The sequence below is a fragment of the Colossoma macropomum genome, unplaced genomic scaffold (assembly GCF_904425465.1).
Source record: "Colossoma macropomum unplaced genomic scaffold, Colossoma_macropomum, whole genome shotgun sequence".
Taxonomy (NCBI): Eukaryota; Metazoa; Chordata; class Actinopteri; order Characiformes; family Serrasalmidae; genus Colossoma; species Colossoma macropomum.
In genome coordinates this window covers 7,501-32,500 of record NW_023495325.1, presented here as the reverse complement: position 1 = coordinate 32,500, position 25,000 = coordinate 7,501, and the positions used below count along the sequence as shown (strand labels likewise).

At 40.7% G+C, this 25,000-nt stretch overlaps 1 protein-coding gene across 4 annotated transcripts in view; it reads left to right on the top strand.

Annotated features, from left to right (window-relative positions):
- Positions 1-22,847, top strand: part of si:dkey-157l19.2 (uncharacterized protein KIAA1522) — a 48,372-nt gene extending 25,525 nt beyond the window's left edge. For 2 of the 4 annotated variants that reach the window (XM_036562145.1, XM_036562142.1), the window contains exons 3-8: positions 13,522-13,653; positions 14,955-14,998; positions 15,236-15,377; positions 16,926-17,036; positions 17,128-20,539; positions 21,687-22,847. In XM_036562145.1, the coding sequence (XP_036418038.1) occupies positions 13,522-13,653; positions 14,955-14,998; positions 15,236-15,377; positions 16,926-17,036; positions 17,128-20,537 (3,839 nt within the window). In that variant the 3' untranslated portion in view covers positions 20,538-20,539; positions 21,687-22,847. Of the gene's footprint in view, positions 1-9,653; positions 9,820-13,521; positions 13,654-14,954; positions 14,999-15,235; positions 15,378-16,925; positions 17,037-17,127; positions 20,540-21,686 lie in introns of those variants that run through there. The other 2 variants (XM_036562146.1, XM_036562143.1) reach the window with 2 other exon arrangements.
- Positions 22,848-25,000: the final 2,153 nt, after the last annotated feature.

Genomic DNA, 25,000 nt, shown 5'->3' with positions numbered 1-25,000 from the left:
ATTCTCAGGAAGCTTTCAAACAGTCTTCAGCTGCATATGTGAGTGAGCTTCAGTCTGAAAGTGGGTTTCTGTAAAGTTTTGAGGAAGAACTTAATTATGTAAACACATAATGTAAGTTTTGGGGATTTGGAGACCTCTCTGGTGGAAATATGTAACTGCACACAAATTGTAATGTGCTCAGAAATTTGCGTGATTCCGGGGTCTGTATCTCTCATTCCCTGAAGGCCAGCGTTGCGATCCAGGGTTTGCTGTAAAGGGCGTGTCATGCTCTACTGACCTGTGGAGTTTGGCTTGTTGCAAAGCGCTCCCTTCTCCTGTGGTTTTATTCATTACATCATCAGTACGGCGGCTGAGAAGACCCAACAAACTGCAAATGAAAACGAGCTGCAAAACACAGAGAACACTCATCAAAATGACAACATGGGTGCTGCACTTCATGAACATGCTGCAGATACAGAAAACCCTTTCATCAACGTGGTTATATCAGAGCTACATTTCACAAACGCACTGCAAATAAAGAAAACACAGCTCCAGCTTCAGAAACACCGCAAAGCCAGTCACAACACAACAGAAACCTTTCTGGAAGACTCACCGTGGATGGAATATGTATGATGGAGAATCACTGAGAGAAGCAAACAAGACCACAGACACTCGGACACTCCCAGGTTCATGGTTAGCCTGGCTAGTTTGCTATCTGACGTGTCGTAGCTGTGCTGTGGTCGTTAATCTGCTGTTACTCGTTAATCGTTTACAGTTACTCTCTACAGCTGACTCCCATTACCATACAGTGACAGTCATAATCTGCTCAAATAAAAGGTAACTAACTTTTACCGGTGAATGTTTGTGTTGCGTAGAATTTAAGAGTCTGAATGTCTCCGTCCTCCGGAAACGTCTCCGCTTTGTTGTGACTGGATTATCAGCGTTTCTGCAGTTGCGTTTCTGAAATGTAGCGCTGGTGTCGCTGTGTTGACAGTATTTTCTGTGCTGTGCAGCTAATTTTTTATCTACAGTTTGTTGGGTGTTCTAGACCACCGTACATCAGCGATCAGCCAACGTCTACTCAACCTTCATCACATGACTGTCGACTTAAAAAATCTCAAGTTGTGCACCCCCAGTGGCCGGTGAGGGGAATGTGATTTGTGCTAAATAGTTCACTTGTAAATGTAAAACTCGGCAGAACTGACCACATTTGTTAGATGAGTGACAAAATATTCTGAAGATGAAAGTTTGAGTGCAGCGGCCTCGACTGAAAGCCTTCATAGACAAACAGTCCAATAGTGCAGACTGACCTGTAATGACCCTACACAGAGTCCAGCTATAAATCACACCGGGGAGCGGAGACGCTGTGTTCACATGGAGAGAACTGTGATGGACGGTGAAATGAACTGGAAGGTGCAGTTGTGTGCAGATAGAGGTGCTGTTTGGGCTGGACTGAGTCCAGGTCAGTGTCAGGCTGAGGCCTGCAGGCTTATTCACTACAATACGGTCAGCACTCGCTTTCTTCAGCTGATATTGTCCTGACTGTGAGCCTCAGAGTTCAGCTGCAGTGCTGTGTGTGTTGCCTGTGGGGGCTCATTAAGTGTGATTATATATGAAAATGAATACAATATCAGTGTAATATGATGAGAGAGAGAGAGAGAGAGAGAGAGAGAGAGAGAGAGAGAGAGAGATTAAATATCAGATATACAAGTTAGGAGGACTCCCCCCTCTGTGTGTTGTGACTTGCTGTAACAAGTGTGTTTACTGAACTGTTGTTAATAGTATTACTTTTGTGAAATTACACTTTGGATAGTAATAATAATAATAATAATAATAATAATAAGAAGAAGAAGAAGAAGAAGAAGAAGAAGAAGAATAGTTATGAATATTTTGTGATATCTTGGATGTATGATGGATATATGACATCTTTGTGGTATTAGAAGCTATAAAACTTTTTAATGTTTTAATATTTTATCAATAGTACACTTAATATTTTTAATATCTATTACTACTTCAACTACTACCACTACTACTACTACTACTAATAATAATAAAAAATATTATTGGAGAAAAGTAGTGTATTATTTTTGTAAGTGTAATATATTAATCAGTGTCAGTTATATTAATATATTGATGCCTACTTTCAGTTATTAAATGAACCATTTTGACTTGGTATGTTTCTCTAGAACCGATCATTTCACACTGACTTTGTTTACTGACTTTGTTTTGTTTATTGGTGGAGTTGCCCGAGCTTTTCACTGACACTGATTTCCAGCGTTAGATTTGGGCACTGAGCAGGTCTGTACAGGTCTGAATAGTTTGAGTTCTGCAGGAGTTTAATTGATCTTCAATGGAGCTGCTGTGAGGTTCTGTAGAAGGTCAGAGAGTCTCAGCTCAGAGGAGCGCAGACGGAGACCGATGGCACAGATAAAGGCATAAAAAGTTACATCAGTCATGCAGACGTGTAAACAGCCATACAAGAATAGAGCAGCGTTCTGGAGATCTGATGCTCTTTTGTTCAGAAGAAGTTTTCTGATTAAAGTGGAACTGATGTCATGATCTGGCATCAGACACGTCAACATTCCTGCTGGGTTCTCTCTCTCTCACGCGTAACCAGTGGTTCCTTTATCTGGATCTGCTCACATTAGCATGATAAAGCAGAGTGTGGCTCATCAGTGGGGGGTTAATTTTAGAGCCGTCACGATTAATCAGTTCGATTTTCTATTGTGTGTTAGCATCAAGCTAAAGGTGGAGGGTATATATATATATATATATATACACACACACACACTCATTGTCCACTTTATCAGCTCCACTGACCGTATAATTTCACTCTGTAGTTCTACAGTTACAGACTGTAGTCCATCTGTTTCTGTGCATACTTTGTTAGCCCCCTTTTACCCTGTTCTTCAGTGGTCAGGACCCCCATGGACCCTCACAGAGCAGGTACTATTTGGGTGGTGGATCATTCTCAGCACTGCAGTAACACTGACGTGGTGGTGGTGTGTTAGTGTGTGTTGTGCTGGTGCGAGTGGATCAGACACAGCAGTGCAGCTGGAGTTTTTAAACACTGTGTCCACTCACTGTCCACTCTATTAGACACTCCTACCTTGTCGGTCCACCTTGTAGATGTAAAGTCAGAGACGATAGCTCATCTGCTGCTGCACAGTTTGTGTTGGTCATCCTCTGATCCTTCATCAGTGGTCACAGGACGCTGCCCACAGGACGCTGCTGGCTGGACATTCTTGGTTGGTGGACTATTCTCAGTCCAGCAGTGACACTGAGGTGTTTAAAAACTCCAGCAGAACTGCTGTGTCTGATCCACTCAGACCAGCACAACACACACTAACACACCACCACCAGGTCAGGGTTACTGCAGTGCTGAGAATGATCCACCACCCAAATAGTACCTGCTCTGTGAGGGTCCATGGGGGTCCTGACCACTGAAGAGCAGGGTGCAGAGAAACAGATGGACTACAGTCTGTAACTGTAGAACTACAGAGTAAAACTATATGATCAGTGGAGCAAATAAGATGGACAGTGAGTTGAGATACAAGGAGGTGGTTTTAATGAAGTGGCTGGTCGGTGTCTGTACACACACACAGTAAAGTTTGGTTTGTTATTGTTCAGCCTTTTTCAAAACTCTGATTACTTGATTAATCATGAAAATATGACTGGATCACTGTTATAATTCACACTGACAGGTTTAATCATTCCCCTAACTCTGTGTTTCCTTTGTGTAGCGTCAGGCTGCTGAACGGGTCGTTAGTGTTTGTCTTCCTGAATGTGTCGTCCGTGGTGTTCTGCAGATCTTAGCAGTGTAAACTACCACTGATACTCGCTAACCATCTCTTTTGTGCGTCTGTATTTGGTTTTCTCACCTTTTTGTGTTTTATTTTCCGTTTTTCATTCCCCCTCACATTCTCCTTATCTCCTTTTGCACCAAAGCAAACACCTGGACTCCTGCAGCACAATAAAGAGAGAGAGAGAGAGGGGGAGAGAGAGAGAGAGAGGGAGAGGGAGGGCATGTCAGGACAAAGTTTAGTTTCAGCAATGTCCTGAGCTTGTGCGTCTAAGAGTGCGTGTACACGCATGTGTTTTAGAAAAATCTCGACACTACATGTCTAAAAATACCCAGACGCTCCTTCTAATGAGTGAATTCAGCTACTTTAATGTCACTCACTGCTGACACAGTTTGTATAATCTCCACAGAAAAGCATTGACCAGTAGAGTGGAGAGCTAAACATGAGGCTAAGGTCACCAGGCCCAAAGCCAAGCGTGGGCTAGAGGGGTATAAAGCCCCCAGCGTTGGGCTGTGGAGCAGTGGAGCTGTGTTCTCTGGAGTGATGGAGCTCCATCCAATACCTTTGGGATGAGTTAGTGATCCAGAACTGACCATCCAACATCAGTACCTGACCTCACTAATGCTCAATCTAACCCTCACAGCAATGTTCCAACATCTAAAGCCTTCCCAGAAGAGTAAAGGCTGTTACTGCAGCACAGACTCACTACTAACACCTAACACTGGAGTCTACAGACTTTTGGTCAGTGTATGTACACGCACTGGGCATGGTGACCTTAGGCTCATGTGCAGCTGCTCCGGAACGTCCCATTCTATTGGCTAGTGCTTCTCTATGGAGATTATACAAGCTGTGTCAGCAATGGGTCCACCTTAAAGTGGGAATGCCATCGAGTTTACAAAATTCATGTGGAATTAAGTGCTTAAGATGTAATCAGACTGGTTCAGACTGGTTCAGAGAGGTTCAGAGAGGTTCAGAGTGGTTCAGAGTGGTTTGGTGTGAAACGCTCTGTTCTAGATAAACTTACCGAGTCAGAATTGTTCACAGTGGTGGTGATAGGAACCAGACGTCCACCTCTAAAAGCTCCCTCACAGAAAGTTCCTACATGAAATGGTTATGAATTCACTGCCTGATGACTGAGACACTGTTTTATGATAGTTTAGAGAACTTAAACTCCATTCATGGTGGAGGGATACATGCAGGGCGCTGTGAGGCAAAATAGTCCCCAAAGAAAACTTATTATTTCAGATTTTCCACTATTTTCCATCATCAACATTCCATATAAACTCAGAAGACTCGTGTAGGTTCACTGGTGGTTCTGGATAGTAAATAAAATCTCTATATTTGTGTTGTAGTCATGGCGACCCCTGGTTCCTATCACCACCACTGTAAAGACATCTGAACCATTTCACACCAAACCACTCTGAACCACTCTGTTTACACCTCACACACTGAATTATATTCGGATTCTTAAAAAATCGGTGGAGTTCTCCTTTCAAACAGGCTTGTCGGTGTTGATCTCGGACCATTTTCTGTCTTCAGGTTGTGAGTGTGATGATAGGAGGTGGAGCCTGTAGATCAGTTCTGTGGCTCTGAATGCAGTAATTGTGTTCACAGCTCTCCCACGGTGTGTGTGTGTGAATGTGTGTGTTGGGGTGTGGTTCTGGTGAGGAGTGTGTAGGTGTGTGTGAGTGTGTTCTCCACTCACTCTGTGACCTGCAGTAACCTGTGGGGTTGAAAAACAAGACGGGGCCGGCAGAGCCGGGTCACAGGCTAACCCAGCACCGCCTGCAGCTCTGTGTGCCATCAGCAGCACTTGTTTCAGTAATGCTGGAGTTGTGTGTGGTGTTTTGGTGCAAAATTTAAGTTTGTGCTAACAAAATTTTGCATGTTATTCAGGTTTCAAACATTTAGAATGTAGACTAGAAGGTACAGCACAGTGATGGGCCTCAAAGAGTTAATGTGTTTTAATTTGTTGTAATTTGTTTAATTTGCAATCATGATAAACATTTTCAACATTTCATTTGTAAATTTTTATATTTTGCTTTATCATCCACATACTAGCCGTTCTACTGCATGCTGAGATACTCGTACATCTATGTAATTTCTTCAATTTAATTATGACAAATATTTTAGTTTGTTATTTAATATATTTTATTTTACTATGCTCCCCCATATATTGATTCTCCTTCACTCTGAAATATAATTTAATTATAAACATGATAAACATTTTATTTTATTTGCAACGTAATTTATTCAGTTTTAAATATTTAAAATGTTTTGTTGTGAATTAAATTAAATATAGTATCTTTTTTGTATTTCTCCTCTACATATTAATAGCAACCCTCCTGCACTCTCGCGTACATAGTTTAATTTGTATTACCTTAACATTTTACATTTTTTTATTATGCTTCTCCACTCCACATTAATAGTCCACACTCTGTGTAACAATTGCAGCATGTTAAATATTATTTTTATTATTTTTTATTTTATTACTATATATTTTAAATACATTTAAAATAGATTATTTTTTCTTATGCCCCCCCCCCAAAACACATCAACAGCACTTCTTTTACTCTTATTTCATGAATCTTCTCAGATCAGAACTCTTTTGCTTTCATCTTTATTAGTGACTGAGATCAAGATGAGCACTGAGGAGTCGATTTCTACATTAAAAGTCCTGCTCTTATTAGAAATGCAGGCCTGGATGAGGCAGCGCTCAGGCATAAACCTGTTTTCTCTCTCTGTCGTACGTATTAAAGGATTAAGCAAATGTCAGACTCTCCTCTCCTGTTCTTTTCAGAGCCACCGGCCGGTCTGGGCCTGCCGAGAAGCTGACAGTGTTACAGGCCTGCTGCTCTGATAGTGTTTATAATGATGAATGTACTCATGTTCACATGAGAAACGTGTAGAAGTTACTCATGCGTTTCTCCTGACGTCTACCAGACGGTTCTGCAATACTCCCCAGTCTGCTTTGGTGCGGTGTAATCTGCTCTGGGCCGTGACTCAGCTACTGTTCGCTTACTGATGTGTTCAAAGCTAATCAAAGCAGTGGAACCTCTGTTCCAGCTCCTGAGACCGACTCAGAGGAAAGGAATATTCTAAATGAGATCTCCGCTTGATCTCAGGTTCTTCTCCTAGACGTGATTAAGTCCAGTTTGAGATCAGAGTGAGACTCAAGCCATTAAATTTGGCTCCTGAGAAATAAAACTCGATTTAATCAAAATGTTGTCTCACATGTGGATTAACTCTTCAGTGTCTGACTCGTCTCAGCTGAGTAATATCTCCATAAGAACAGTGTGAGATCTCATCGTTCTCTTATACAGCTCTGTTCTAGATCACAGAACCCTCTCAGCAGTCCGTCAGTGCAGAAGGAGAACTCACGCTTTTCTCCTTCATCACCAGAACGTCTCACAGTGAGACGCTGATGTTAATCTCCTCTGTTCTCCTGAGGAGGTTCAGGAGGAGCAGCTCAGATATCAGTGATCCTTCATAAATATCATATTGAGATCTGCTTTATTTCTCTGAGATGATCTTAAGAAAGATTTTTTTCCCTCTGGGTATTCAGCTTCAGGAGCAACACTGCTGAAAAATAACATCCTGATTGGGCCTTTTTACGTCACATGACAACAGTCAAAACTTTGAAGCACAAAATGATGAATGACTCTTCTTTGATTAACTTTCGGGTACTCAAGGTTCTCATTGTTCCAGAGGTTGAGCAACAGGTTTTATCCTAAAACAAACCCAACTTTAACAAACACACTCTGACTCTCTTGCGCCCTCTGCTGGAGAGAGGAGGGAAAATATTGATTTGCACAATTTTACTTTAAAGTAATGAATTTATTAAGATGATTATTTTGTTTATATAAGTATAGTTTTGTCTCTCCTTAGTTTATTCATATATTAGGAAATGTATTACATTATTGGTTAATATTATTAACTTTCTCCTGTCCGCTGTTGCACAGTGACGTCATCTAAAATGAGTCAGTCATGACATTTTGATGGAAAATTTTCAAAAATTTAGTCTTTTAAATTTTATGACAATGAATAGTGCTTAATGTTACCAGAAACACAAACTAATGCTGAAAAGGACTTAATACAGATATTTTATAGGTATATTATATTATATTATATTATATTATATAATCAGGCGTAATCAGGTCAGATAACACTCCCATATCTTCACCCTGCCTGGGTGGAGGCTGCAGACTGAACCTTTTGTTCTCTTATCAGTAAACTCCTCACCTGCTGGTTCACTCCCACTCCGGGCCACAGATTGTTTGGGTTCAGTCAGTTTGTACATTTTAATTCATTTAAATTAATTAATTCTGTATATCAATACAGTGTTCCACAAGTTTCTGGACCCTACAGCCTGCTTAGCAACAGAAGCTGAGTGAATGTGGCCTCTGAATCGAATCGAAAAGAATCGAATTTACAGTTTCAGTCCGCCAAGACCTGTTTGTGGCTTGAAGTTGCCTTCTTTAGCTTTAGCACTGGAGCTACGAAGCTAATGTAGCTACCCAGAGGAAAGAAATTCTTTCTTAAAATTGTCTCAGAGAAATAAAGCAGATCTCAATATTATATTAATGAAGGATCACCGATTTCTGAGCTGTTCCTCCTGAACCTCCTCAGGAGAACAGAGGAAACTAACATCAGCATCTCACTGTGAGACGTTCTGGTGATGAAGGAGAAAAGCGCGAGTTCTCCCTCTGCACTGACGGACTGCTGAGAGGGTTCTGTGATCTAGAACAGAGCTGTATAAGAGAACGATGAGATCTCACACTGTTCTTATGGAGATATTACTCAGCTGAGACGAGTCAGACACTGAAGAGTTAATCCACATGTGGGACAAAATTTTGATCAAAGTGAGAAAATCTGAGTTTTATTTCTCAGGAGCTGAATTTCAGAAACAGGAGAAAACGGCTTTAATCTCACTCTGATCTCAAACTGGACTGAACTGTGTCCAGGAGAAGAGATCAAAAGGAGACCTCATTTAGAGTATTTCTCTCTTCTGGGTATGCTTATGCTAATAGCTATTAGCATGGTGCTAACTGCCTGCCTAAATCATCACATACTCTCCTGAAAAAGTGTGGAGTTGTTAAGTATCTCTAGTAGATGTTTTTACATGGTTTCTGATACTGAAATGGACAAAAGTGGACAACAGTGTCTTAGTCTGACTTTAGTCCATGTTTATAGATAACAGAGTCTTACAGTGTCAGAAACCACATCATCAATTCTGTTAGAGACACTGAACAGCTCCACACGCTTTGGGACAGGTGTGTGATGATTCAGGCCTGCAGTTAGCACTATGATAATAGCTAAGTGATGCTAATTCTGTTGCTGGTGAGCTACATTAGCCTCGCAGCTGGACTACTAAAATGAAAGAAGCAAATTTCAGACCCCAAACATGTCTTGACTGAGTGACCACATCTGGGAAAAAGGTGGGGGAGAAACTGTGTAAATTGAATTTTTCACCAAAAAAGCACCACAAAAGTGCAAAACCTATATTGTGCATTAAAGCTACGCAGATGTATGTTACGGTACGGTCAGGATTAGGCGGGTTTGTGTTGCTGTTGCATGTGGGGGGTGTTTTTAATTACAGAGGGTGATGTCAGCTTGTCATTAAGTGGGTAGAGGAGGATTTGGGGTGGACGCATGAGTGAAAGCAAAGGAATTACACACTCGGATTAGTGTGTGTATGTGATCATATGAGCGAGAGAGCTGCAGTGATTAGTTCCAGCCCTACAGCCTGCATAGCAACAGACGCTGCTGCTAGCAAAACAACAAAAATCAGCAAAACAACAGCAGGCCGCACAAACGTCACCGGCCAAACAACTTTTTCCATGTGGAGCAGGGCTATATAAACCGACAGGCTCTCCGCACAGGAGCAGATTTCCAAACCACTGCTGAGCGGAGTTTGAGTGCTTTTGAGGAGTTTTCTGGGCTTTTTCTTTTACTTTTCTGTGCCATGTTAGCTCAGTCATGGTGATTTTACTGGCTCCAAATGTGTCTTCCCTGCTTTCAGTCTTTAAGACCAAAGGTGGGTGCTGATTTATATACCGTGGACTTTTGTTTATAGTGCCAAACATCTTAAAAGTGACAGAATATTAATGGAATTGACCGTTTCTGGCATCTTTAACACTTTAAGGACACTCTCTTGAATGAGAACACACTGATTTGTGCTGTATGTATGCTGATTTGAATGATCACACTTAAAAATGATGGTTCTTTGAGTTCTTTAGTAAAGATAATGGTTCTATTCTGAACCATGAACACTCAAAGAACCGTTTGCTTGCCTAGATGGTTCTTTGTAATGTGAAATCAGATTGATGGAGAATGTGTTATTCTATATAGAAAGAGTTCTGCTGTTCTTACAAGCTTGACATCATAACAGATGAGCCACTTTGATGCTAAATACAGCAAATTCTCCATCAATCTGAAGAACCATTCCACCACGTAAAGAACATTTAAGCACGCAAAAGGTTCTTTGAGTGTTTGGTGTGTTGTTTGGCTCAATATAAAACCATTGTTTTTACTAAAGAACCCTGAAAGAACCATCGTCTTTGTAGATATTGAGCAGATTGCACTATTTTAATCCTATACACCAGTTAAAATGGTTCTTTAAGGGTTCTTTGTCAAAGAAAGTAGTCAAATGTAGAACCGTGAACACCCTGAAGCCCATTTTGAATGCATGCTTGGTTAAATGATTGTATGTGGTTCGTTTAAGCATTTAAAAGTGTTTCTATACAGCACCAGAAAAGGTTCATACCTATCGTGACACTATATAATGCCCCTTTGTTAAGAGTGTAGTATTCTTTCAGTTTACGGAACCTAATCAGAATCCGTGTCCGTCTCAGGAACCGCAGGCAGCTGTTAATAATCTCCAGCTGAAGCTGATGGGAGTTAATGACCGAGCCCTTTTATTTACAGCAGTGTCAGTTCATGGCGTGTGGTTTAAAGGTATTTTAGCTCCTATAAATGAAAGAACATGTCATCACTGTCCAAAGAAAACCTGGTCTCTCCAAAATAGTAAGTTTACAGGAGAGGGCAAAAACACTCTTACCTTTCAATGTAAGTCAATGTAAAGAGATTTTATTCCAAGTGATTTTAGAGCACTTCTATTGGTCCATACATCATAAAAGGAGAACTGGTGTTTTGAAATAATGTAAAAAATTTAAAAACAACAAAAATGGAGATACATGGTTTTCTTTGGACAGCGACAATACATAAACCATTCCACCCATTTTTGGATTATCAGTTATTTTGTTTTCTATTTTATTGTTTATTAAAATATCCTTACAGTATAAATATGTTTTGCTTTTTTATTTATGATTGTTTATATTGTTAATTTTTGTGAATAGAGTTTATATGAAGGAAAGAGTTTATATTTTTTATCTTATCTTTTATCTTTATATTTGTATCTTTTGTATTATATATTGTCTTTACAGCGATAAGTAACAAACTGTAACTGTGTTAAGTAATTAATAAGGTTAATTATTCTCTTCTTGTTACTCTTTTCTTGAGTGCTTTGATCTCCCTTTGCTGCAGTAGCACTGTGAATTTCCCCGCTGTGGGGCTAATAAAGGATTATCTTATTTTGTACAACCTTTAACATCAAAAAGACAAAATATGCTTTATTTACATTTTAGTGACCCTCGTCAAACAGAGCCAAACCGTATATGATACCTGTCACATATACTGTTTTTACTCATTTATCAACCTATTCTCCACCTGCTGCATCTGAATAACACGGTCAGTTACCACAGACAGTAGCTGACGCTTCCCTGAACTGAGAGAAGAACAGAAAAGCCACTGGTGTGAAACTCAGAGTAGAATCTGATGGCAGCTGGAGGAAAAGTGGAGAAACTGGAATATTTACTTTACACCCTCGGTTGTGCTGTGGTAACGTGATATCAGCGGGAAACGTGATGACACCTGGATGATAAAGCAGGATGTGATTCTGAGCTCTGAGCTGAATGAGCTGACAGCTTCAGCTCTGAACCTCACTTTAGATTTGCGCTGGTGTGATAACCGAGAGGGGCGCGAGAGTGAAGTAGCGCTCATTCACTGTCTGTCTCAATGAGGCTACAGGTGTTTTCTGTCTAAGCTGTCTGTCTTTTTTGATTTGTTTGTTTTTAGAAAAGTAAACCCTCGATCTGTTTACACTGAACTCATTTTTTAACTTAGTTTTTTTGCTCCATTTACTTAATTCACAACTGCGTGATCCATTATAGTATGATCAAATCGGAGGGGCTAAGACTCGTTCTCCATTCTGAGTGTATTCTGCCAGTTTTTTTCAGATTATTGGCAAATTTTTCCAGCATGACTGATGACTAATCCACCTAGCCAAGCACCAGTACCTAAAGCGATAGTACTCCATTACAGAGGGTCAGGTTAAAATATTATATCATGATACTTTATGACATTTTCACAAAGCACAATATCAGTCATGATATTAAGTTTATCTGAAATGCATTAACAGACAATATAGAACCTACATGCTACATAGAAAAATACAACAATAATAATAATAATAATAATAATAATAGAATTGATACTACTACTACTACTACTACTACTACTACTAATAATAATAATAATAATAATTATTATTATTATTATTATTATTATTATTATTATTATCTCTGTCCTGCAATGGACTGGTGGCCTGTCCAGGGTGTATCCTGCCTTCCACCCAATGACTGCTGGGATAGGCTCCAGCTCCCCCCGCAACCCAGAAAGAGAAGCAGCGTAGATGATGTGTGTGTACGATAATAATCTACAAATACAATTTTTATTTATGTTTTATAAACTGTGCTGCACTAAATCCAGTTAAACAGGCCTAATTCTGCTCACTCTGTACTGAAACATGTAGTTAGTCAGTGTTCTTTAAGTACTGACCATATACACGATACACTCACAAAGTGTATCTTGACATACTTTATCATAATAAAGATAAAATATCATCATATTGCCCCTTATTTCTGCATTAGATTTGATCTGGAGCTATGGGGCTAATGTAGCTAACTGGATCATTATGCTGACACCAATTAGCACAGAGCAGAGGTGGAAAATATTTATTTTGGAGGATTTGTACTTCACTCGAGTACTATTGGAACTGAATACTTGTCCTTCTACTCAATCACATTTCCAAGAAAGAAAACATGCATACATTTTAATTTAGACTTTTAAAACACTCATTCCGGATCTCAAACGGCCAGCGGGTGTTTTGCTTTTTAATTTTTTCTGTCAGTTGATTTCCAGCCCATTTTAATTCATATTTTTATTAAAGCATTCAGCCAAATTCAGGTGTAAAATCAAACTGCTCACATGCTAGGACATTTGTTCTATGTACCAGTACCATTAGTTTTACTTTTATATGTTTATGTTTAAATGTTGACACTTTCTGACTTTCACAGAAGTATATTTCTGGCTCTGTACTTCCTCTTTTTACCTGACACAGTGCCCACATTTTCACTGTCCAGTTTCTTTGTGCTTTTTACACTCCTGGCATCATGTATGCCTAAAATATTACTTGTTTTTAGCAATAAGCAAATATGCTTATTAATAGGCTTATTTGCATAGCAGCCTGTTTCTAGTAGTATGTCATTCAGTCAAACACAGGCGCCATCTCATGGTGTAGAGTAGAAAATACAGTTGTGTCCAAGCAGCATTGCAGTTTTTAACTCTGTCTCTCTCTCTCTCTCTCTCTCTCCCTCTCTTTCTTTCTCTCTCTTTTTAGAGACAGAAAGTGATGGCCCCCAGCGTCCTCAGCACAGCCACACAAACGTGTTTACGGAGGACAGTCGACCAAAGTATGTAGAGGATCTGCTCACAGAGGCTCAGCAGGGCTTAAAGCAGCTGCAGCGGGATGGTATGTTCTTACCTTCTGAACGCAGAGAGAAAGAGAGAGAAAGAGAGTGAGAGTGAGAGAGAGAGAGAGTGTGTGAGAGAGTGAGAGTGAGGGAGTGAGAGAGAGAGAGAGAGAGAGAGAGTGTGTGAGAGAGAGAGAAAGAGAGAGAGTGTGTGTGAGAGAGTGAGAGACAGAGAGAGTGAGAGACAGAGTGAGAGACAGAGTGAGAGACAGAGTGAGAGACAGAGAGAGAGAGTGAGAGTGAGACTGAGAGAGTGAGTGAGAGAGAGAGAGAGACAGAGAGAGAGACAGAGTGAGTGAGTGTGAGTGAGTGAGTGAGAGAGAGAGACAGAGAGAGTGAGAGACAGAGTGAGAGACAGAGTGAGAGACAGAGAGAGAGAGAGAGAGACAGAGAGAGAGACAGAGTGAGTGAGTGTGAGTGAGTGAGTGAGTGAGAGAGACAGAGTGAGTGAGTGTGAGTGAGTGAGAGAGAGAGAGAGTGTGAGAGAGAGAGAGAGAGAGAGAGAGAAAGTGAGAAAGAGAGAGTGAAAGAGAAGCTAGTGCCAAACATCTCAAACAGATTTGCATTTGGTAAACAAATTTTGTGATTATCCTCATTGTGCACTGTGCGTAAATTTATTTAAATGTGTTAAAGGGAACGTATCACAGAAAACTGAATTTTTTTTTTAAATAAAGAGATCTGTAAATATTGTTGGAGTTTCAAACCGTACCACTCACTGCCCAGTCCAAAAACAGCCCCCTGTAAAATCAATAGGCCTCATTCACCAGTATCTAAGTATCTATCTATAAGATCCTAAGAAAAAGTCTCCGTCAGGTTGGTGACGTGTTCTTAAAGCGCAGAACTGTTCTCACCTTTGTGCTCTTGAGTGTGTTTAGATTCTGTTCTTACCTCAGAACAAACCCCACATAAGAGAATCGTGAGTCAGAATCTTCGTCAAAACTGCGTGAGAACGGATGGGCCCAAAGTTCGTCACATGAACCAACCAACATTTACGCACAGTCAGTCCACCTATCCAGCCTACAGCAGTTTAGCCCCGCCCACTCTTATTGAAGTTCTAAGGAGTGTTTCAGCTCTGAGTGCTTTTTAAAAGAGGCACAAAACAGGGCAGCCAATCAGAAGAGAGCTAATTTACTCACAAAAACAGCCTGTTTGATACTAAAAGCTAAAGAGAGGTTGGAAAATGATCATATAGAAATTAATTATGATTGTTTTTGCATAAAAGTTATGGTTATATACATAAATCCACACACATTATGAGGGAAAAAAAGATTTTAATAACAGCCTTTTTTTGATATTGCAGAAAACAAAAATGGGGTGGACTTTCAGGATGACCAGAGTGTCATTGTAAGTATTCTTTACAGAACATCACATTTTTTAACAGTGATTTATTGATAAAATTACTAATGTAATATCAACAATTTAAATGACTAATCTGATATAAACGTCTCTAACTAACTAATGAAAAACACCCCTAAATACATCATCTGAAAGGCGTGGATGTCAGTGTCAGTTTGCGCATTGTCTTTCTCGTGTACAATGCATTATGGGAGTTTATGTAGTGATTATCACCTTTCCCTGCAGTCGACCATGACGGCTCGTACTGACGACGATGTGAGCTTCAGTGAGCTGAGGATGTCTGAGTCTGAGAGCACCGCCGCTGATACCATCTCAACACGTTCCACCATCTCCTATCAGTCCTCACGGTCTGGACTCACACGCCAAGGTGACGGTTTCATCTCGCTTTCAACATCGGGGCACCTGGACGAGTGCTAGATTCTGCAGCGTTGAGTTAGAAGTAGTGTGGCCATGTAAAGTCACGTAAATCTGTTCAGTACAGAGCTACAGCTCGGCCTAACATGCTTAGATGGCTAATGAGGAATGGAAGTAGTAGCCATCAATTAGCATGACTCTACTTGCAGTTGTTGGCTATTCACTTTAATGATTTAATTTCTTTTGAATAAATCTGTATAATCATAAAAATGTCAACATCCAATATAAATATGTTTAAATATGTTTGCATTTTCCAGAAGTTAGCAAATTTAATGAAGGCTTAGCTCCGCCCACACTAGGCACAGTCACTTTCATGCCATATATATATATATATATATGGCATATATATTGCTTTCTGAAGACTATAACTAAACCAAATATTTTATTATGTAATATTTCCTATGTACTAATAGCAGTATGCACACAATTGATGCACATTATTTCAGATCTCACTGCTGTCTTGAGCCCAATTTGTAAAGTCATTTTTCTAAAAATCAGCTTTTCTCTGCATTCAGAACCATTTCCAGAAAACATTCATGAAGCTTTACTTTCCTAACCCAATCCTGATGGATTTCCTAATACAGGGACTATATTTGTGCTAGGTTTTTGTACTTCTAAATTACCTGAAATTGTTTTAAAATATCATTGCATAACATTAAAACAAGATTTCAACAATCTATCTGGTAACACAGTTCTTGAGGATGACTTCACAATGAAATAATATTTTAATTCTAATATCATCCTAAGGCTAGATTTTTGGGATTTGTTTGTGCATATTTAAGCAGATATGCATATCTAAATGTAACCTTTAGCTAAACTTTAAATACCAAAAAATACTTGTAAGAATATTAGTAATCAACCAACAAGGAATTATTGTGATATCTATTGTTTTTTTAATAAATGGCCTTTCATTCTTCACTGTAATAGATATGCAACTTAATGTAATGTCAGTAGATACTGAGTAATTTACAGTAGTTACTGTATAAGAAGCCATAAAATTATTTGAATATTAAGTCAACAGTCTTAAGAAAGATGTTTCTATATAGCACTAATAGCACTATATAGCAAAAAGGGTTCTATGTAGCACCAAAAAGGATTTTTTGTTTTGGTACAAGCTTGACATTGTAACAATAGTAGAATCATTTTTGTTGCTGTATAGAACCATTTTTAAAAAGGTTCTTTATAGAACTATACACAACACACTGCCCATCAATCTGAAGAACAATTTCACCATGAAAAGTGCTGTTTAATCATGCAAATGGTTCTTCAAGTGTTGATGGTTCTATATAGAACCATTGTCTTTCTAAAGAACCCTTGAAGAACCATCTTTTTTAAGAGTGGAGAGTTTAATGCCTGATCGATTACGTTGCTAACACTAACACTTTCTTCGTATTATCCTGGTCATCGTATATGAAATATTGCTTTGGTAATGTTGATTACAACGTCATTACAAAGGACATATTGAGTTATTATTCATCCCCATGTGGTCCTCGTTTTGCAGCTTCCACCTTCAGACCACTGAAACAGGATAAGAAGCCAGGAAAGAGCCGATCCAAAGGAAAACACAGAAGTACAGTGACGGGAATTCCTCGACACGTACAGAAAGAACTGGGTATGTTTTGCTACACTTGTTTTACCAGGAAACAGAAATCCTTCAATATGTGACCATTAATGTCCTGTATGTTTTTATCTGACAACTGTAGGTCTTGACCGAGCTGCGTGGACAGCGTCCCAGTTCACTGATGCTCAACTGACCAATGGAGGTGTGATCATATCGACCGTTGTTCCCACTCTGGATAGCATATCGATCTCCTCAGAACAAGGAGCCCAGATGTATCTCCGGAACCTTCAAGCTGTTGAGGAGGATGAGCCAGATCTCCCTCCAGTGGATAGACAGCAGGATGACCTTTCGCTCATCCAGCACCTTCTACCCCAGTCTTTGGATCCACAGAGGCCTAGATCGCTAGCTGTTCCCTGGATGACCACAACAGGCAGCCACCCACCCAGCCCAGTGATGTATGTCTCCCCCCAGGCCACATATCTTTCTAAGATCATCCCCAATGCGATACTGCCTCCTGCCGTAGATGTGGTGGAGCTTAGCCGCAACAGAAGTCGCAGCAGTGTTCGTATGGTGAGTAAAAGCAGCCTGGCGTCAGCTAGCCCAGCTTCCACACGGGCTTCCTCTCGGATCTCTTCACGGGCCTCTTCCCGGATGTCCTCAAGAGCTTCCACCCGTCGCACAGATTTCTCTGGCTGGAGCCGCTCTGGATCTTCCGAGACACTGGTCTCAGACTCCTCCACCATTTCCAGCAGTAGCACTCCTCGTGTGGCCAGTAGGGCAAGTCAGGAAGAGGATACAGATGGACCTCCAAAGGCCAACATTAAGAACAATCCTGGTGCCCGAAATATGACCGTTTTTACTAAGCCTGCTCAAGCGAATGATGACTCTTCAGAGGAGGACACCTGTAAGAAGTCAGAGACTTTCAATCGCAGCCTGTCTGTAGTTAAAAAGAGCAAGAACCCTCCACCTCCCCCAAATCGTTCATACTCCCTGCACAAACGACGTCATGGCAATCCTCAGAATGGCACCCCAACTGTTCCATCTAAAGGGTTCCACGCTTCTAGCACGGATGGTCAGAGAGCAGTGCTAGCAGAGCTAGAGATGAGGAAGAAGAATGTTCAAGCAACCAAGATACCCCATTCACACACCAATGGGGAGAGTCACATACCCAAGGATTCCCCATATTCTATCAACAACATACCCTCTAATGGTGTTGTTCTTTCCCCAGCTCTCAAGAGTCTCTTTGACATTCCGGCTCCTCCTAAGGTACTAGCACCTCCACCACCCCCTCCAGAGACATGGGCACACAACCAGCGCACCTTTGAACTCCTGTGTGGTCCTGGACCTGTCAACCTTGAGCGATGGGCCCAAAAGCGAGGTCTGAAGTTTGAACCGCCAACCAAGAAGGCTCCAGTAAAAATACCAGATGCTGTTAGTGCATCCTCAACAACAGAGTCAACAGAGATAAACAATAAGTTTGTGTCCTCAGTTACTGAGAAATCTGAACCACATACAGAGAAATTCCAGGGAAGTCTGTCAACAAACAGGATGAAGGATAGCAGTTTATCAGCCATGGTTTCAGAGATTCAATCCAGGACTTCTAAGATGCCCAAAGATGTCCAGCCTCCTCATGGTAACGGACTATCTGTGACCAGGCTTACTAAGATCAATCCGTCCCCTTCTCCTTCACCACCCCCTGAACATCTTCCTCCCCTGCCCCCTGTAAACACAGTTAAACCCCCAAAAGAAGATGTATCTTCCTCAAAAGCCCAGTTCAGGACACCGTTCGATGAAATCATATGTCCCCCTCCTCACCCTATGTTCCCACCACCTCCGCCTCCTATGAATGTACCTGCTCCACGTCCTCCAGTTGGGAAGGATGAAACAGACTTCCCTCCCCCACCTTCACCATTTTCCCCAAAGACATTGCAAAATATGCCTCCATTACCACAAGATGCACCACCAGCAGGAGATAAAGCTCCATCAACACAGAAGATACCATCTCCTCCACAAGAAATCCCACCTCCTCCCCAGGTTCCCCCACCTCCTGCCCAGGCTCCCCCACCTCCTGCCCAGGCTCCCCCTCCTCCTCCACAGGCACCCCCACCACCTCCACAGGCACCCCCACCGCCTCCACAGGCACCCCCACCTCCTCCACAAGCTCCCCCACCTCCTCCACAAGCTCCCCCGCCTCCTTTGCAATCTTCACCACCTCCTCCACAGGCACCCCTGCTAACTCGACAAGCTTCCCCGCTTCCTCCACAGGCTCACCCTCCCCCTCCACTGGAAGTATCCTTAGCTCTAGCTCAGAGCACCACACCACAGCAGATTAAAGTCCCTCCACCACCTCCGTTACCCACAGATCTCAAAAAAGAAGTCAAACCAATACCAAATGACAAACATGAGAAACCGCAGCCTCCCCAGACCACCAACTCTGCTGCAACCAAAGAAGAAACCCCTACCCCTATGGTCACACAGTCCCTGTTGCAGATGGTTCGTCTCAGGTCAGTAAAGTCCAACTCGAGCCAAGCTGAAGCCCCCATTGTACTTCCCAAACCCAAGCAGCAGAACACAGCAGTCAATCACGAGGCACCTCAAAAGCCGATCAGAAGATCTCTGATTATGACAGCACCACCTCCTGAGGTTGCCTCACTGTCTTCTACAGATCCAAAGGATGACACACAACCCTCTACCATCTCACAGGTAAACCAAGATACTGCCCCAGCAGCAAACTCCCAACCAGTAGCTGATTCAAAGATACAATCCAGTAACACTGTTCAAGATGCACCACAAGTACCACCTGAACCAAAACCTTTGCCTGATTCTGCTGACCACAACAGCGTCACTGACCAAAAATCCCAAAATGAGTCAGTGCCTGCTGGACCCATAATCCAACTACCCTCCAACAAAGCAGAGCCTGATCTCCCAAAGGATCAACCAGCCACCAATGGCATAAAGGCTAACACTAATGAGAAAGACACCCACAAAGAACCCAGTGAGTCTGAAGACAGACCGAGCACCACCTCGTCACAGTCACAGTTAGAGGTCACTCTGCCAATGTCCCAAACAGTCTCTCCCAAAGTTTCTCCAACCCGGAAGGTGCCTCCAGCGAGCATTCCTGCTTCGTCCATGCGTCTCCAGGAAGCGATTCGCCTGAAGACTGCTGCCATGTCCTCTAAAGACGGCCAAGCCAAGCACTTCAGCCTGCTTTCTCCTCCGCCATCAGCAGGGGGCAGCGGTGCCCTCCACTCACCTTCGTCCACTGCAAACTTCATCTTCTCCAAGAGCACAAAGAAGGTTGTCATAGAAACACCCTCATCCCCAGAAAGGCAGGCGGATTTGAAGAAGACTCTGGTGTCCGAGTTGGCGTCTGTTTCTCAGACAACCAAACCGAGTGACTCGCTGAATAAAAGTGTAAAGGTTCCACCTCCTATTGCTAAGAAACCCAGCAGTAGGACTGAGAACACTGCCCAGAATTCTGCAGAGACTGGGACTAATGCTGAAACTGAGCATGTGCAAACTGCTGGTCAGCAAGCACAGCCAGAGAAGTGATGGTAAGACCTCAGGACTTTCTTGTTTCATACCTACCATGGCTAATGCTTACAAGATGTTTAGTTTTCTGTTTTTTTGCTTACATAGACATAAAACTCAATTAGGGGCTCTACATTAAAGGGGAATTCAAACAATTCTGTATAATTAAGTAGTTAAAATGTAAACAGAGCGGTTCAGAGTGGTTTGGTGTGAGACACTCTGTTCTAGAGAAACTTGGTCAGAATTGTTTACAGTGGTGGTGATAGGAACCTCTAAAAGGGGGACAGTTTAGAGAAGATTTTGGTCAAAAATGTATAAATTTTTAAATCCATTCATGGCGGAGGGATACATGCAGGGCGCTGTGAGGCAAAATAGTCCCCAAAGAAAACTTATTATTTCAGATTTTCCATCATCAACATTCCATATAGACTCAGAAGACTCGTGTAGGTTCACTGGTGGTTTTGATAGTAAATAAAATGTCTATATTTGTGTTGTAGTCATGGTGACCCCTGGTTCCTATCACCACCACTGTAAAGATTTCTGAGTCAAACTGCTTGGCATGCCTTTACATCTTAAATGCAGAATTTTAAACATTATTGGAATTCAGCTTTAAATAATAAAGTATGTCATACTGAGCTTAGTAATGTGTAATATGTCAGTTATTTTGGTTTGTAAAGGAGAAATAACATCTCCTACAAACTCTTCTATACTCTCACATAAAGTGTCTATCTGAACAAAATCTTGCATCTCAGAAATGGTAACTGTACTGAGAAACAATGATCTTAGTTTTTAATGTAAGTTAATGTAACAAGATTAAGAGTAAAATCATCATGAAGTGTCCACAGAATATAAAAAGTTGCTGATGTTTTCAAATGGTGGAAAAAAAAATGAAAGCATCCCAGTCACATCCCTATTATTCTGCATGAAAGAATGAAAATGGATTGCAATTTGAATTTAATACCTAAATAATTTGCATCAAGAAAAATATTTGAGAATAAAACAACAATTAATTACATACTACTTAACTACTAATATTCTTATATCATAAAATATTTTTCCTCCAGTTTCATGACAAACAAAAACTACATACCCTAACGGCCTCTTGGCTTTGCTCCAACAGCTGCATATGAATAAATGAAATGTTTTAATGAATTTCTCCCTGTTGTCCAGTAGGTGATGGACGGTGCAGCCACAGACTCTATTGTGTCTACAAAGTTGATGAAACCAGTCCGTGATGGGAGCTGAGCGGCTGGAGCCACTAGGTGGAGCTCTACACTGAGAGGAGAACTGGAAGAGTGATGAGACTGAGCTTCCAGTGAGAGAAAAGTCGAGGAATGTGAAATGAATGGTGTGAAAAAGAAAGTAAAGAAAGAGAAAAGTGAAGAAAAAGAAAAGAAGGACACGGAGAGGAACGAGGAAGAGTGAACGAGAGAAAAGGAACGATATGCTGTAGATAAAGAGGCTGAATTTGGCTCCCTGAGTTTTCCACCTTAAATGCGTCAGAATGTACCTGCTGCACCATTTAAGGTGGAACAGGAAACGTGGAATAAGCAAGTTGTTGTAGCTGGAATGCTGAGTGTAGAGGACTGGAGAGGAAGTAATCCAGCAGTATAAACCAGCTTTTGAGTTTCTGCAGAAAGGTGTTGGTACGTTTCTGTCTTACTGAGACGATTTATTTTCGTTCTGTAAATAATTTAAAACTACTGCCCAGAACTAAAGGTCTATTGAATGGACCTTTCTTTATATTCTTCATGTTTGATTTTAATATATGATGTTTCTTTTGTGCACTATGATCCTGTATCTGGGGAATCACTGATTTAACGCAAATGCTTCTAATTTCTTTAATCTCTGATGTATTAAATCTTTATATGTCTAACTTATTGTTTCTAAAGAGTCCAGAGTGGACACTGCAGACTGTTAAAGTGCTCTAAAAACTTACTGACCATAAGATCTCCAATAATTTTGCTCTAAGCTGTTTTCTCCTGCTTGTTCTTTCAGTTGTGATTGATGATTTGATTGAATGCAGGTCTGGTTCAGTAATAACATGCATTTCTGTCTCTGAGCTGTGTTTGTGCTGAGCTGGAGACCAAAATAACCAGATTCACTGTACAGATGAGAGAGATCTAATTATTAATGAGGTAAATAAGCTCAGAATCAGAGCAGAACTTTGACCTGCTGGGTTTCTGTGTTCACAAGAACGTCTCTCCTGTTTTAAGAGCACCTTATAATCACCACTCTGTCATAACATGGACACTGGATTATATCTGCTTTCAGACTGTATAACAGCACATTCTGCAGTCTTCAACATTAAACATGTACATATTAACCACAGCTCACACGGTCCTGACTCTTATTTTGCTGAAAACATAGGAGTACTTTAAAGGGGGATTCCACTGTTTTTTTTAGGTTCTCGCGTAATTAAGTGGTTAAAATATAAACAGAGTGGTTTGTGAAACGCTCTGTTCTAGAGAATAGGAACCAGACGTCCACCTCTAAAAGCTCCCTCTCAGAAAGTTCCTACATGAAATGGTTATGAATTCACTGCCTGATGACTGAGACACTGTTTTATGATAGCTTTGAGAACTTAAACTCCATTCGTGGTGGAGGGATACATGCAGGGCGCTGTGAGGCAAAATAGTCCCCAAAGAAAACTTATTATTTCAGATTTTCCACTATTTTCCATCATCAACATTCCATATAAACTCAGAAGACTCGTGTAGGTTCACTGGTGGTTCTGGATAATAAATAAAGTGTCTATATTTGTGTTGTAGTCATGGCAACCCCTGGTTCCTATCACCACCACTGTAAAGACATCTGGTAAAGAAACCAAACCACTCTCTCTGATTATATCTCACACACTGAGTTATGGGGGAATTTTGTGTATTTTTAATTCCCCTGTAATTGCTATTCATAATGAAATTGGATAGAGGAAATCCTTTTTATAGTCTCTCCTGCTTTGTAAGTATCAGTTAGTTTCATTTTTCACTTTTTATTTTAAAAATCATGAGAATATTTTGCCAGGGATGCACAAACACACTGCCATGCCCTAAAGTTTGTGTGGCCCAGGCTAAATTCCGCATCCTCTACAGGGAACAAAGTTCTCCATAATTTAATATGCAAATTGTGTTTATTTACTGAATTTAACATATTTAACATATTCTTTCTTCATGAGCTGCGTTCCTCCTTTCTGTAGCCAAAGCACTCAGTACTGCAGCTGTAAATGTCCAGTTTAGAGAACAGCACAGGGGTCAGATCTGAGCAGAACTTTTATTCAACCTGCAGCCAAAACACAGACACGTCAGTCTGACCTTTAACCTCATTATTTTTTTTCATACATTTACACCAACATTTCACACGGGACTGACCATCACACTGATACACCAGACCAGAACAGCCACTAAAGGAGAAGTACAACCTTGTTGGTGGAAGCAACGAGAAGAATTGAGCAAGAAAAGTTTGTGGTGAGCAGTCAAACCAAAACAGTCAGTAGGGTCAGGGGAACTTAAATAACTTACAAAACTGACCCCCTCATTTACATAAAATCTCTATTATATAAAAATCACATTCATTTTCCGTCACAATGTAAAGATGTTGATCTTCTCACTGAACACAGTGTAATAGCTGAAGAGCTACAGTGAGTTATAGTTATTAGAGTTTATCCTGCGCTGTAAATAAACTAATGAGGAGTGTAATGAGAGCTGATAATCACAGAGGGAAACGCTGAAAACTGGTGGTGTTGCCCTTTCAAACAGACCCTCTCTGCTCAGACTAGCAGAACTGAGCGGTGTGTGTGTTCTGTGTGTGATGATCTGTTCAGTTTGAGTATAAATGAGCAGTTTTATTAGTGATGATACAGATTATTATTGATCTGATCTTAAGATTAAAGCTGACTGACTGACCACAAACTCAACAATGAGAATTTAGACACTTTTTCCACTACAATTCTGGAGTAGCTGTGTTTAAACATTACATATTAGTAAACAAACTAACATCCACATTAACTAATTAAACTGCAGGTGCCTTGTGGAACACACTTGGTTATACTTGTGAACTGTGCAGGAAAAATAGTGACAGTGCAGTGCTACAAGCAATCATTTGATCACCACACATTCTGTAGAAGATGCAGCCATTAAGTGACACACTTCACACTTGAACTATAGCTTGAAATAAAGGGCAATATTAATCTTCATATTTATACATTACAACCATTAACATGCATCATCCATACTGCGTACCAGCCTTATTACCTGTAATACAAACAAATACCATCACTGACATTGTTTTCAGCTTACCAAGTTTCAAGTTTATTTGTCATTTGCACAGCATGTCAGGACATTTATGCATTGAAATATTTGTGGAGAGGCTCAGATAATCACACTACAGAAAGTAAAAATAAAAATACAAGAAAAACAAACTGAAATATATTAAATATACGCAAAATATAGAGACAATGCACATTTTAAGCGACTTAAGTGTTATTGTTA